Here is a 14,343-nt window from a genome sequence, read left to right on the forward strand (position 1 = left end):
AATTGGTCACTTTTGTACATAATGTGCTCATTTTCTCACATAATGCTCACACTGGCACTTTTATCATGAGACCAGAGGTTGCCTAATAAAAAAAAAAAAATAAAAAAATGACACAATTTCCAAAACGTAAATGCTGACCGCTGCATTTGTGATTATTTACTGTGCTACTGTGACCAATTGAAACTTTAACCAAACCCAATGATACAAATGTGAATGCAGCGGTATAGTGTTGCAGCAAGAAGTAGGTCTTGACCAAACAGATACGTACCTGTGCTGGACTGCACAACTCCAGAATCCACACTCTGTCCCATCAGATCATACTGGTTTAACCTTGAACCATCATCTGCCACCACCACAGACTGGTCGGCCCCTTTGGTCCACACGTACACCACTTCTGCTCGAGTGTAAGCATCTAACAGGGGACAGGAAAAAAAATCTAATCTGTATTCTGTTATCTGCTTGTAATTGACATCTAATATTTGGAGAATGAATTTTTCATATCCGAGTGTGTCCAGAGTCATGTTTTGCCCCTCAAAACTAGTCAATTTTTTCTCATTAATTTCCATGTCACATCATGTCCTTTTCCGACTTTATAAGGAAGACAAACACACACCATCCCAACAGGACGGTGTGACCTTAAAAGAGCAAAGTCAGTGTTTTCTTGCCTACGGCCAGCCAACCTGTCAAAACTGCAGTGTGGCTCGACCACTGCTGAGGAAAGGATGGTCCCGCTGCAGACTGCAGCAGAAGGCAAAGAGCTAAACACTGAAATATTTAGAGAGTGGATTCAATTTAAAGAGGAGGTGGGGGTTGGTGGGCGAACGGGTGTCAGCCGAGGACGGTTCCTGTCGTTCGTGTTGCAAGGCTGTCTCACAAATGGCAACAGGAGTGTGGAGCCTTTCTCTCATTGGCTATTCTTGTCTGCAACCTCCATCGTTCTGGCGCTTGTTATTCCGTCCTCAAGCCCATTGCGAGGTGCAGGCCTATATAGCTGTGAGCAGTGAGCAGCTGGTGAGTCGCTCTGGAAAATTTTCAAAGAGCTCGCCTTGGATAAACACAGGTCCGCACGTTGCTTGCCTGCCAGCGTCTGGCAGGGACTTGCATGGCCTGGCAGGGCCGAAGGAGACCGGAGGGGCCTTAGCGGACACTTCCTCTGGGAGAACATCTGCTATCATGTTGTCGTTCCTTATCGCTCATGCTTCCAGTTGGATGAGGTGTGAGTATATGGGCAACATGAGATCATGATTCATCATCTATCCTTTTTCTATACCGCTTATCCAGCACAAGCTCAAGGCGTGAGCTGGAGTCTATCCGAGATGACGTTTATGGAGATTTCCAGTCAAGTAGGTCATCCAGACAAGCTGAAAAGAAGCAAGGCGGTTGGTTTTCTTCTTCTTAGAGTTCATCTTTAATCCAAAAGGCTTCTTCTGTTCTAAATTTGTGAAGGAGAGTCCCTATATTTATAGCCTTTATCAAAGGCAGTTTCCACAAAACGGGTCCTTCCGAGCTGCTTAAATCACCCGATATTTATCAGCCTGTGCCTTACACACAAAACCTTGTGAAGTTGGATATTGCCGTGACTGTGCCTTTTCACACACCCGACACAGCATCTTGAGGTCAGACAAGCACGTGACGATGCATGAGGACGTCAGAATCAGTGTCTGGTGTGATTTATGAAATGAATAAGGCTGAAAAAAGTGGGCTCTCTGCTATTCTCTTTCAGACAGGTGCTGACCCCATTTTGGTTATTCCTCTGATAGTACATCTTAGCCAGCTCATTGCCAGGTTGAGAAAAATCTGGCTTTGATAGGCAGCATGAAAAGAGTTTATGGCTCTGGTGGGAGTTTCCCTTGGGTTGTCTTCGCACGTCTGGTGTTTCGTCATTATGAAAAACCGGCCAGTCACCACCAGTCATCCATTCCAGCACAGCGCTCCCATGTGACCATCCCCAAGGGATACTCTCACCAGAGACATCAATATGGCTACTTCACCAGAAATGTTGAACTGTTCAATTGTTGTGGATATTCTAGCTGACGGACAAAAGACTGATAATTCAATGAAACGGTAGCCAGCTACCCGAGTCAGAACCATTAGCCTACATTTGGTGCCAGCAAAACCTGGTATGCCCATGTGTTTTTCCATCTTGCAACCATTAACCAGGCTCCTGCTATTTCTTAACTAACTACCATATTGATGAGATGAGATCAGATGTCCTAGCGTTTTCATGGCTGTAAAACCTTTAAAATACAGTTGGATACAGAAGTTATGCACCATGTTTTTATATATTATAAATATTCTGTCGAAATACAACTCGCTGACATGCTCCAAAAAATGGTCTTACACAGCCCAAACACATGCTGGATAATCTTGATGGAAAATTCAATATTTTGCGAGCAAAACTCACGAAGCGATTATTTCCATTAAGCTCATTAATAAACAAGAATGGAGCTCAGTAGAGCACTGGGATCCGCCAAGGCAACCTGCAATCTTACTTTAGATTAGCATCAATTTGTATACCATTACAGTATATACACGTTGAACTGCTGTTTAAGGTCATGCATCATTTCATGATAAATTAGTTAAATGCAATAAATATATCATGCATTGTTCAAGTTTATCTTGATTAGCCTTGAAATCCGATGCTCAAATCCTTCACCTACCTTATCACAAAGTTTTGTGGAAATTGGTTGAATCCGAATTCCAACCAAATCGTGTTTTTATTCGGCCAATGACCCCAACTTAACAAAACTGAATAGAAATTGCTCAGTAGCTTTTACATAATCATGCTACCAATTAGCAATTATTTTAATATTTAAGTTAATGTAACTTCTTTTGTGCTGTATCTGCATTTTATCAACATTTTCAGTAAAACCGAATGAATTCTTTGGGTCATGGTTACATCTTGCCAAAACATTTGTGGAAATGGATTAATCAGCTAATCAAATCCTCCCTTGGTGCAGGATCTGCATTTGTTTTTCCTCCTTTTAGATTTGCATGCTCCTTGTTTTGTTGCCCTGTGCTTGGTTTTGTTCTACTAAATTCTCATGAAACAGTTCTGCGTGTATGTGGATGTTGTGGAGTCCCCACTTACAGCTGCCAAACTTGAGTGGGCAGGCATGGGCATCCATCGGGAAGTCTTCAAGGTGCATGGGGCATTCAGCTCTCACAGTCAGCCTAAAGCCATCACACAGACATGAGAAGACGATTAAAAGAAACAGTGTGCAAACAGGAACATGTGGTAAACCGTTTTTGTTTATTTTCAGTCTATCAGAGGTAAATGCTGTCAAACTGCATCCCTTCCTCAGAACTGCAGAAAGGTTCTGTTTTTCCCCGAGCTTCTCTTTTCTGACAGCTTGTAGAAAAACAGCATGTCAGGCCAGCCGTGACACACTAATCTTCCATCCGTCCCCTCATCTCGCTCATTTGTGACAGCAGCACGGCCTCCTCCTCCCCCCGCCAGAAAACATGCTAAATAAATGTCTTGCAATGCTTGCCTTGTGCACCAGACTATAGTGCAGTATGTGGTGCGTTGGTTGGTTGACTTCAGCTACTCACGTAATGCACAGTGAAAACTTTCACCAGCATTATAAAGAGAGAACTTTTTGGTGCAAAAATGTCAATTTTTTTTTTTTTCAAAAAATTGCCGTTACTCAGTAAGTTGTTCTCCCTTGTGTAACTCCATGCTGTACTCAATGTTTTAATCCGCGTATGTCCACAAAGCCAACCATTTGCTAAAACGTTCCCTGAGTACCATGACCATTGGCACCGCATTTTTCGAACGTCATGTTTAATATCATGTATTCAAAATGCCGAAAAGTAAAATGCAAATAATCTTAATCATCTTAACTGTCAACTGAACTAGTCACTATACAATAAAACTAAATGATCCATTCTTTCATTTTGTGTAGTGCGAGTGCTCATTAGGGTCAGAGTTGAGCTGAGGCCTATCCCAGCGGGCTTTGAGTGAGAGGCGCGTTACAAGCTAGCCTGGTTGCAGATAATTGCACGGCACATATAGACAAATGACCAGTGACACACACAGCTCTGGATAATTTAGAGCAGGGGTCGCCAAGTCCGGTCCTCAAGGGCACCTGTCCTGCATGTTTTCCATCTCTCCCCTCTGCAACACACCCGGTTGAAATGATCAGCTCATCAGCAAGCTTTTCAGAAGCCTGATAACGATGCAGATCAGTCGAAACAGGTGTGTTGCAGCAGGGACAGATGGAAAACATGCAGGAAAGGTGCCCTTGAGGACCGGACTTGGTGACCCGTGATTTAGAGTCTTCAAAGAACCGAATAGGGACAGTCATAAAACACTAACTATAATAAAAACGTAACGTCGATTGATGTAAAAAAAAAAAAAAAAAAAAAAAACTACAACCAATTGTTATCATAATTCACATGCACGCCTATACTCATGCCTACGTCAACCTCTGAAAATATCAAAACAATCGCCGCAACATTTAGGATTTTGTGGGCATTAAGTGCTTTCCTCTCCATTTAGAAAAAAATAAAGCTTAACGTCGCTTGATCCAGATGTGTGTTACAACACTACGTATTACATCAGTGACAGGTGATAGGCGCAGATCCAATATAACCCTACCTCATTTGGTGTCGTAAATGAAACGCATACAGAGTACTTTTGATGGTTGCACTAGTCTGATATGGCAACATACCTCATGGTGTAGAGCAGTGTGCCTTCCTCTGTGATGCGCAGCAGTTTGTTGGGCATGGTCATGTTGTGGGCCACAGACTTCTTGCCATTATGAAAGAACGTGTCTGGCGTCCAGATCTTGCTGGCCATCAGGTTGTTGAGACGAAGGACGGCCATGGGACCCTTGAACTTTAACCTCTCATCCTTCCAGCTCTGTCTGAAGAATACATCAATGGTGTACTCCTGCAATGGGATGAAAGGCCACAGTCTTGACACCGGTCCCTGTATAATTCCACCTTCATGGAGTAGAAAAGAATACAACCTTTTTTTTCTCTCTCTTTACCCTTTGACAAGCTCTCTGACTCTGACTTTTACGCGGCGGCCTCGGCCTACTTTCCCGGGTTGGTAGCTGTCTTTTCATGTTAACGGCTTTAGCCCAAGATGCAGTGCGTGGCGGTGCTCTGCCTTGTAGGGTTTAGAAGAGAATAACTGCCTGGTTGGAGCGTAGTCATTCATGTCTCTTTCACCGAAAAATGTCCTTTTGTTTTTCTTAATAAGCGCAATGTGTCCAATTGAATACTGCGCATGACAAATTAAACATCATTCAGCTTCTGGTCATCGGGTACACTGTTTGGTTAGAAAATGATCACGAGAGAGCCAATTATCGAATCGACACAAAAAGGAAGTGCCCGGCCAGATTTGGAAGCAGGCTTGTGGCTGTAGCTGAGAGCAGATTTTAATGGTTCCATGTAGCTACTCAGCACAGTAAAGTGAGCCTGTTAAAATTATAGGGCAGCCTGTCCCCCCCACCCCCCTTCAGTGAGATAATTACTAAGAATTGAGACCAATTTTCAAGGTAGTGGATGAAGGAAACCATGAGGAAATGTTTTCAGATGTTCCTTCTGGCCTGCATGACAGCAATTAACAAGGATGATGCCAAAAGTAATGCACACACTTGTATTTGCTCAAAGCAGACAAGTACAAAATAAGAATTTGGGTGAGGTTAATTGGTTGTAAGCACATGTGGGCTAAGACTGAAAATAATGTTTGTAATTTGAAATGATACCTTTGATTACCATTTACTCTCAAATGAAAAAAAAAAAGATTTAACAATGTTAGAGATATACAATTTCAGCAGGAGGTACAGATAAGTAAGGTTCTCAATGTCTGCTCGATAGGGACATTTCAATGTACTTTAATGTACACGTCATGTACTGACAAGGAAATTTAACTGCTTGTGAACAAGAAAGTCAGTACAAAGTGTGAAGTGTGAACAATGCTCTGTTACAACAATGGGAAGAGCCCATCCAGCAAGTGCTTTCATGAGGACTATTTCAATTTTGGTCAGCTCCCCACCGTTTATCATTTTAATAGCAAATGAGGAAGTTCAATCTGATTGAACCATTTCAAAGGCAAATTTGTTAAAAAATATTAACAGGGTTTACAATTGATTGCTCCATTTTCGTAAAATGGTGAATTTCAGACTATGACAATTATAATTTCATACAACTACATACTATGCGACACATTCTTATTGTTATGCTAAATTGCAGTGTTTACATGACAAAATATAATACGTCTAGCACAAAGAGCCTGCTCTGTTTGTTTGGAATTTTCCTTCTTGTGTGCAGTAGTGCGTTACTGTGGGATTTGCACATGGCTTGTTCGGCATGCTGGTATTGCTTGTAAATCCTCCAGTTCAATTGGACTATAGTGGTTATTGTTTTTGTATGATTTCCTACTAAATTCTCCAGAGACCCTGTTAAGCTGATCTCTGGAGTTTGGTGTAAAGTCACTTCAACAATAGTAATGTTTCGACTCCTGCAAGCTAACAAATTACACATTAGTGGGCACGATCAGCGCATACAGAGGGGGTGGGGATGGCATTTATGCCGAGTAGGATTAGTTACTGTCGGCAAGCGAATACATATCACGCCAGACAGTTTTATTAAAACAGCATGAGTTAGTGAAATGAATCATGGCATGAAGACATCTCTCTTTAGGCTGGGAGACCACCAATTGGCAATGAAGAGGATGTGGATAGAGTGGAGAAAGGGAAAGTGGTGACATTTACGCAGGCAAGAAAAAAAAAAAAGGGGACTTACCATGTCATGGTCCGAAACTGGCCCAATACTAGTCACGAAAATGTCAGTCTTGACTTCGGTTACACGCTCTGTTGAAGCAGGAAATTGGCAGGGTGAGTGACTATCAGTGGCATTCATTAGCCCCCCTGACTACCTTTTAATACAAGACCACCTGGCTTGGGCCCCGGATCCATTCAACACACACAAACAGCACCATAAAAACGGCCCATTTTGGATGTCAATAAGCATTTCTGCTAGTATTGGCTTCAGTGTCAGCTCCATTACGTGCACAGTTCAATCACCTCATAAATTTGCACAGTGCTGCAAATAAGCCACTCTGCTCGCATAACATTTGATGGGCTTTGCTTTGGGAATTTTTTTTTCCCCACTCACCCATCCCTTTTGATTCCAAAGTCATATTTGAACAGTATAAACTTCATACTCATCATTTCTCCTCCCCTATGGTTTGGATGCCTGCGATAATGGCAAAAACACAAAGCTCTGTGTCCTTCACGCCACACTTCACCCTTATAGATCCCTTTTTTTCTGGGCAATGAAGTGCACAATAAAATGGCTTTTTTTATTGCAAGTACTTGAAACAGTCCACATTTACATAGATTGACAATAGTGGAGTCATTATGTGTGGGACAACATATCAATATTGTATCACTTTAACCAGCATCAAATATAAATATCTGATAAAAAAAAAGAAAAGAAATCAAGTATTTGCATCTTATTTATTAATTGTGACGTTTTTCTCATATTTTATGTTCTCTATTATAGCTATGAGATGAAAGCTAATATTTAGCATGAGGTTCAATTGAAAATTTGATCTGGGCACCTTCTGAGCACTTGTGGAGCACGTCACCAGATTTCATCTGGAACACTAATGCAATGGAAGGCAACTCTTCCTATTTGCCCTTCGAGTTCTTCTTAAGACAGTTGTGGTGCTGTACACTTGCTCCTTTAACCAACGCCAAGAAAAAGTCACATGGTGAGCCATTCACACGGCTGAGGACCACCCATTCAGTCCCAAGGAAGTGGGCATTCAGCCAGTTATGAGCAACAATAGCAAAATGTTGACGTTTCATCATGCATGAAAATCTTCAACATCCCCCCAAGCCCTGATAAATGGCCGGATTTCATCTTGCACCATAGCAAAATACCTTTTTGGCATTCATGGTATGGCAAAGACCCACATAAGACCCTCATTCTTAGTCTATAGTCACCCCACACTTAGAAGTATTTTAAAATTGGGAGTTACTATGCAATCTCTCTGTATTATCGTGCAATCCTGTTATTAGCAGTCATGAAAATCAAATGTATTATGTTTATCGATTCCAAACCCTGTAGTCACGGTGCATCTGCCACTGTTACCTCAGGGTTATTTTCATATCTGTCACAATAGGCCAACATTGTGTGTGGTGTGTTGTTTTAGTTACTGACCTCCTAGTCCCGGCCTCAGGCGGTTGTCATAGCCGTCCAGAAGGCTGTCTAGGATCTTGGTGAACACTGTAGTGTTGTGCTCGCTGTCCTGTCCAGAGCTGCCAGAAGCGGGAAAGAACATGTTAGGACACGGCCGGAAAGAGCACAACTGTCATGGAAACAAACAACCCCCCCCCCCCCCCCCCCCCGAAAAAAACCAAAAATGCAAAAGAACAGTAGCGGGGAAAAAGGCTCGGAATATGACTCGTTTGACAACAATGAGGAGGATGTCTGTAGTCGCAGTGGCAGCTGTGAAAGAAGTGCACAATAGATTTGTTGCATTTTTCGGAAAACTCAACAACAAAACTTAAAAATACATTGAGTGCAAAAGCGATTATTTCTTTCTGTGTTTATATTTCCAAAGCAGCAACACATTTGACATTCACAAAGTAGGTTACAGTATCTGGCTTCAGGGCTAGTTAAGGAGTTTCAAAGTCAAAATACAAGGTCACATCAAGGCAAGCCTTCTCAGGGTTAAAGTGAAAGTCTTCTCATAACAAGGTTGGTCAAAAATCCATAAAGTCAAACCTTATGGCAAGGGCTTAGTAGAGCTTATTTGTAGTTTTAATACTGTACTGTATGTCTTCATATGATAATCTAATGATATGAAAACTTGTGCTTGAAAATATCCCTTAGTCAAAGTTATGTTTAACAAGGTTGAAAATGTATGAGCAATAAATCAAATCAAGTCGTACATCTCTCGTGATAAAACAATGATAAATGCTTTTCTGTCTCAAAGTACTCTTGTAACAAAGTTGAGGCAACAGTGACCACGTTGTTTGTCACACTTGTCAGATGAACAACTTCAAATTTGTTGCAGTCAGCGCAAAGGTGATGATAGTCTACTTGACTAATCGATAACATTATTGATGGGTTTTTTTCGGTCAGTTTTCAATTAGCTGCCCAAGCCTCCAAATACAAGCGTGCTCACCAACTCTTCACTGGACTCATGATCACTCCGTCACATTTGGCCACCTTTGGGGATTCGCACACAACTTGTGAAACCCTAACACCAATTCACATAACACAACTGCAGGGTTTTTACGGTATATAATTAAAAAAATAAAAAATAAAATACAGGAGCAGGAATTGATTTGCAATGATGTGTTATGTGGATTGTTGCAAGAGTTTAATAAGAGCCGGCAATCTACAAGACTACGAAGGTGTCTCTGATTAGTGACTGGATGAGTGAGTTGGGGGCAGGGCCAGTAGAAGAAGTTCATTTTTACAACAAAGAGGTTATTGATCGACCACTGCTTGTAGGGTTGTGCATCTCCATACGTATTTTGATACATGAGCTGTGATACAGTTGAAGGACAGTTTGATTGTAAAGTGGAACAATCCGATACAACGGGATTACGATTCAATCCGATATGGTACAGTTGAGTTTGAGAGGATACGATGCAATGAGTTTCTTGCCATCCTACATGCGTGGTCAGTGCTGTAAATGTGGCATTTCCTTCAAAGATATTTTTCTCAGATAAAAGATGATCCAATACGTGTATTGGTATATTTTAAAGTGCAACGATTTGGTTCGATTGGACACCCTCACATCTTTTAAATCTAAAACCTCTTTTCTGATTCAAATCAGTTATTACACCCTTAAATGGTTGTCTTTGTTTTATCGTCCAAGCAGACGCTACAGAAGAGTGTCTGTCTTTCTTTTTGTTATGTTTGAGGATTAGACTCGCATATTTTGCAAGTGACCGTGCTACCGGTTGCACTTACAGTAAAATATTGCCTCTCACTTTAGACACCTCGGATTGAAGATGTCTGTGGCCGTGGGATACTTTTGATGAAAAAATGCTGTCCAATTAAGTTTTCAGGTCATGCTTTTCAGAAGCATCAATTGGTAGACTGCAGAGGTTAATCCATATTATCACTATATGTTTGTGGGGAATACCAAAATTTGAAACTGTGTAAAAAATAATATCAAGTAGTCACGTAACATATTGAATCCGTTTATCATTCAATTCTATTGACACAACAATCAGAAAAAAATGATTTTCTGCCCAGTAACAACATCAAATGTATAGTATACTCCTTCCTTTGGAGTATACACCACTAATTATTCCATATTATCCCTGTGTGGTTTAATAGAGACATGTTTGCACGCATTAAAGCCACTTTTATGCTTAGTATATAAAGCGGAATGCACAGCCCATGCCCACATAGGCACAATCACGGAGGAATTGCAATCCATTATTAATACCTTAATATGGTTTTTCAGGCCACTGAAGCCCTGCTGGATGCGCCGGGCTTGAACATAAAACAAAATGCTTCAAGCCTAAACACTCACCGGTTACAATTGTGTATGAATATTTCAGATATTTGCTTGTGCCATCGCGGCCGGAAGCACCTGAAATGTTTGCATGCATGCATTTGCATATATACAACACCTGAATCGATGCATATGTGTACAGCGTACACATCCATCCGTATGTTTGTGTGCTGATAACCAGGATCATATCTCTAGCAATGCAGCAAAGCAATCATAAGCTCCCTATTCTTTTTTTTTTTTCTTCATTTATTTTATTTTTTTTAACGCCAATGGCAAAACCTTGCTCCCCGCTAAATAAACAGTCAATGTTTGGAAACAAGCTCTTCTCGCCCAACAGTACCAAGGAGAGGGAGAGGCCATTGTGATGAGTTAACGGCGGACCCAACGCAACAGAAGGGAAGTGGGAAAGCATGGCGGCTGTGGGTGGGAAAGTGGCAAGCGGAGGAGCGTGTAAGGAAAAAAAACCTTTGGAGGAGAACCAAACATAAATGAAGACAAGATTGCAGATGGAGATGAGCCGGGTAGAGGAGTGGGAGAGGGTCAGGAAAAGGTGAGCGAGACAGAGGGGAGAAGCGACACACGGCTCACCGTCAAAGATGAGGGATTGAGGCTGATTGAGTGTGAGCCGCAGGACATTTTGCTTTCTAAATACAGATGCTGCCACCCTGTCACACATGGATTTGTATAAAAGGGTTAAAGCATTGCTCGTCAGTCACCGATTCCTCAGAATTTCGAATCATTCTTTTCTAGAATGGGAAAAAAACGCTTTAACCATGGAAAAAAAAACTATGATTATTCTAATAAATGAGATATTCTATGAAAAGCCTAAATGAGGTTATGGCTACAATACACCTCTACCTCTTGTCTCTGTTTAATATTCCTAAAATGGTGCCGGCATGGTCCCATAACACTGACATCTTGTATGGTTTTACGGGGGCTTCTCCAATCTATTTCCATGAAGACATTTGATATGAGACACTCAATAAAATACTGTTAAATTCATAACTCAACCTTTGTTTTACGGATGGCTCATTCAGATGATTTTGCTTGGTTGAAGTTATTTATACATTGTTTTTTATCACTGAACATCACAGTACACAGTACAGCCAATAATCGGGGCGATTTTGAGCCCATTTCCCCTTTCAAGTCAGTCGCCTAAATATATATATATGTATATATATATGTATGTATATATGTATATATGTATGTATGTATATATGTATATATGTATGTGTATGTATATATGTATATGTGTATGTATATATGTATATGTGTATGTATATATGTATATGTGTGTGTATATGTGTATGTATATGTATATATATATGTATATGTATATATGTATATGTATATGTGTATGTATATGTATATATATATGTATATGTGTATATGTATATATGTACATAAGTACATATGTGTGTATATGTGTATATATATGTACATATGTGTGTATATGTGTATTTGTGTATATATATGTATATATATATATATATGTATATGTATATGTATATGTATATATGTATATGTACATATGTACATATGTGTGTACATATGTGTGTATAGGTGTATTTGTGTATATATATGTATATATATATGTATATGTATATGTATATATATATGTATATATATGTATATGTATATGTATATATATATGTATATGTATATGCATATATATATGTATATGTATATATATATGTATATGTATATATATATGTATATATATGTATATGTATATGTATATATATATATATATATATATATATATAGTCACCCCTGCAGTTTGCCTTATTAAGCATAAACTGCTTGTATCTGCTGTAATCCATTTTTTACATTCACACACCCATGCTTGTACGCACACATTCCAAGACACTTTGCAAAGTTGCACTTAAAGTGATGGCTATCAAAAGATACATTTCTGGTGCTAAATTAGTCAGTTTTTCAAGCATACTTCACCATAAAAGAAGAAATGGAAATGCAACATACAGTTGTTACATCTTACATCAGCTGGATGATGCATGGTGAGATACAATGACGCTGTCTACCATGTTGCTTTTCTAGTTTCTGTTTCCATAGCTGTTTAAGGTGGAATTATTTTGAACACCCAACATGGGCTGTATATACATAAGCTCTTTTGACAGATCAGGGATACGTTATAATGAATTATAGTTATTAGCAGCCACTATAGAGAACATACGACTCAACTATAAATTACTTAGACCGCCAGCCCACTATCAGATGCAGATTTACATGCATTTACATCCAGTTCATGCCTTTACGTGGCAAACTCAGTGCACTCGGGGTGGCATGTGATGAAAATAAATAAACCATCGCCTAAGAAAGCAGGCGGAAAAGATGCTCAGGGACGACTACACATTTAGCAGCCACGGGGGCCCTCTTCTTCATAAAACATTGTGCACCATCCCCATCTACAGGTCATCTAGACAGCAACAGTGCCGCTCAACACTGTCTCGCTCACTCCCCCCCCCCCTTTCTCCATGCTACTGTACATCTCATCTAGATTGTTCTAATTAATGAAGTTTTTTCAGAGAACTCGAAATTCTGTATGAGACATCAAAAAGCAGATTAGATTATGCTGCGAGTCGATAATTATGCTGCAGTGGAAGGCCCTCACTGGCTTTATATTAGATGTCCTATAATGAATAAACAATGGAAATTAGGCTTGTGACGTCAATGCATTGCAATCCTCAACAACAGCGGTGCAAATCATCATGCAAGGGCATCATTTTTGCATTTAATAGGACGCGCTGATGTAAATGGTTTGGCGAGGCCGCAGCAGCTCGACATGAATCAACGTTCAAGTCGACTGCGCCTCTGTGACACTTTTGGTGAATAATTCACGGCGAGCCCTGATTGATCCTCAACAAGGCTCACATCCCCTGCAGTTAAACCAGATGAAGAATTAGAGCTGCAACTTTGCCTTATTGGTAATCATGTCATTGATGCACTGTTGGTGTTTCATGACAGAATTGCGTACAATCATCGAAGCAGTTGAGTCAGATTATGACATAATCTCACACAAATATGTATTTGTTCATCCAAATATGACTGCAACTACGTCACACTGTACAGACAGAGTCAACTGTGACATTAAGCATAATCCCCATACAATTATACACTCATGGTTATGGAACACCATTATGACATGCGTCGTGGCTATTTTAGCTCCCTATCTCTTCATCTCTACGGAATAACAAGCATGGAGGTGTCTTGTGGGAATGCCCCACTTTACAACCACAGCGGATCTGCCCCAACCCATCAAGAAAATAGAACATCACTCTCAAATGACACCACAGAATTATATTTTACAACACATTTGGTCATGGTTCATACAACAAACAATGCAATGCAGGCATTCATGCGTATTTGGGGAAAGTTTTATTCATGTTTACCTTTTGGCACCCAGGACGATGTGGGCTATGAGCAAGCAAGCCCCCAGGCACAGCGAGGCCACGCTGCCCCGTTCACACATTGTTGAATATGAGGACCTTTCACTGCTGGAGGTCAGAGCAGAGAGAGACACACATGCAGAGACAGGTTAGGAATCATTAACACGGCGCACACGCATACAATTCATCACAATGTTAAAACGCAATCCGAGAATATTCAGCAACTACATCGACGTGGTAGCACCTGTGCACCGCTTCCTTCCTTTTCCTGAACCTGCAATGTGAGCGAATGCTCTACCGCAATATCAAACCCTCGATAACCACCCACCCCACCTTCTATCATCCCCTCTCTAAATAAAATAAGAGCATTTCTTCCTCCTCGGTTAGAGATGGGATGTTGAGCGTCATGATGCAAGCATGAACAAACAAAAA

The 14,343-nt window shown here is 40.6% G+C and overlaps 2 protein-coding genes across 7 annotated transcripts in view; one reads left to right on the plus strand and one right to left on the minus strand.

The window, feature by feature from the left end:
• gabrb2b (gamma-aminobutyric acid type A receptor subunit beta2b) overlaps positions 1–14,343 on the plus strand; it is a 340,043-nt gene that overhangs the window by 209,718 nt on the left and 115,982 nt on the right. The gene's annotated exons all lie outside the window — the stretch shown is intronic.
• Positions 1–14,343, minus strand: part of gabra1 (gamma-aminobutyric acid type A receptor subunit alpha1) — a 32,671-nt gene that overhangs the window by 16,885 nt on the left and 1,443 nt on the right. For 3 of the 6 annotated variants that reach the window (XM_086057392.1, XM_086057394.1, XM_086057395.1), the window contains exons 2-7: positions 13,915–14,019; positions 8,185–8,282; positions 6,760–6,827; positions 4,677–4,897; positions 3,092–3,174; positions 269–412 (exon numbers count right to left, since the gene is read on the minus strand). In XM_086057392.1, the coding sequence (XP_085913518.1) occupies positions 269–412; positions 3,092–3,174; positions 4,677–4,897; positions 6,760–6,827; positions 8,185–8,282; positions 13,915–13,994 (694 nt within the window). In that variant the 5' untranslated portion in view covers positions 13,995–14,019. Of the gene's footprint in view, positions 1–268; positions 413–3,091; positions 3,175–4,676; positions 4,898–6,759; positions 6,828–8,184; positions 8,283–13,914; positions 14,020–14,155; positions 14,172–14,343 lie in introns of those variants that run through there. The other 3 variants (XM_086057396.1, XM_086057398.1, XM_086057397.1) reach the window with 2 other exon arrangements.

Source organism: Filicampus tigris, chromosome 17 (genome assembly GCF_054856515.1).
Source record: "Filicampus tigris isolate MCC_2025a chromosome 17, RoL_Ftig_1.0, whole genome shotgun sequence".
Classification (NCBI taxonomy): Eukaryota; Metazoa; Chordata; class Actinopteri; order Syngnathiformes; family Syngnathidae; genus Filicampus; species Filicampus tigris.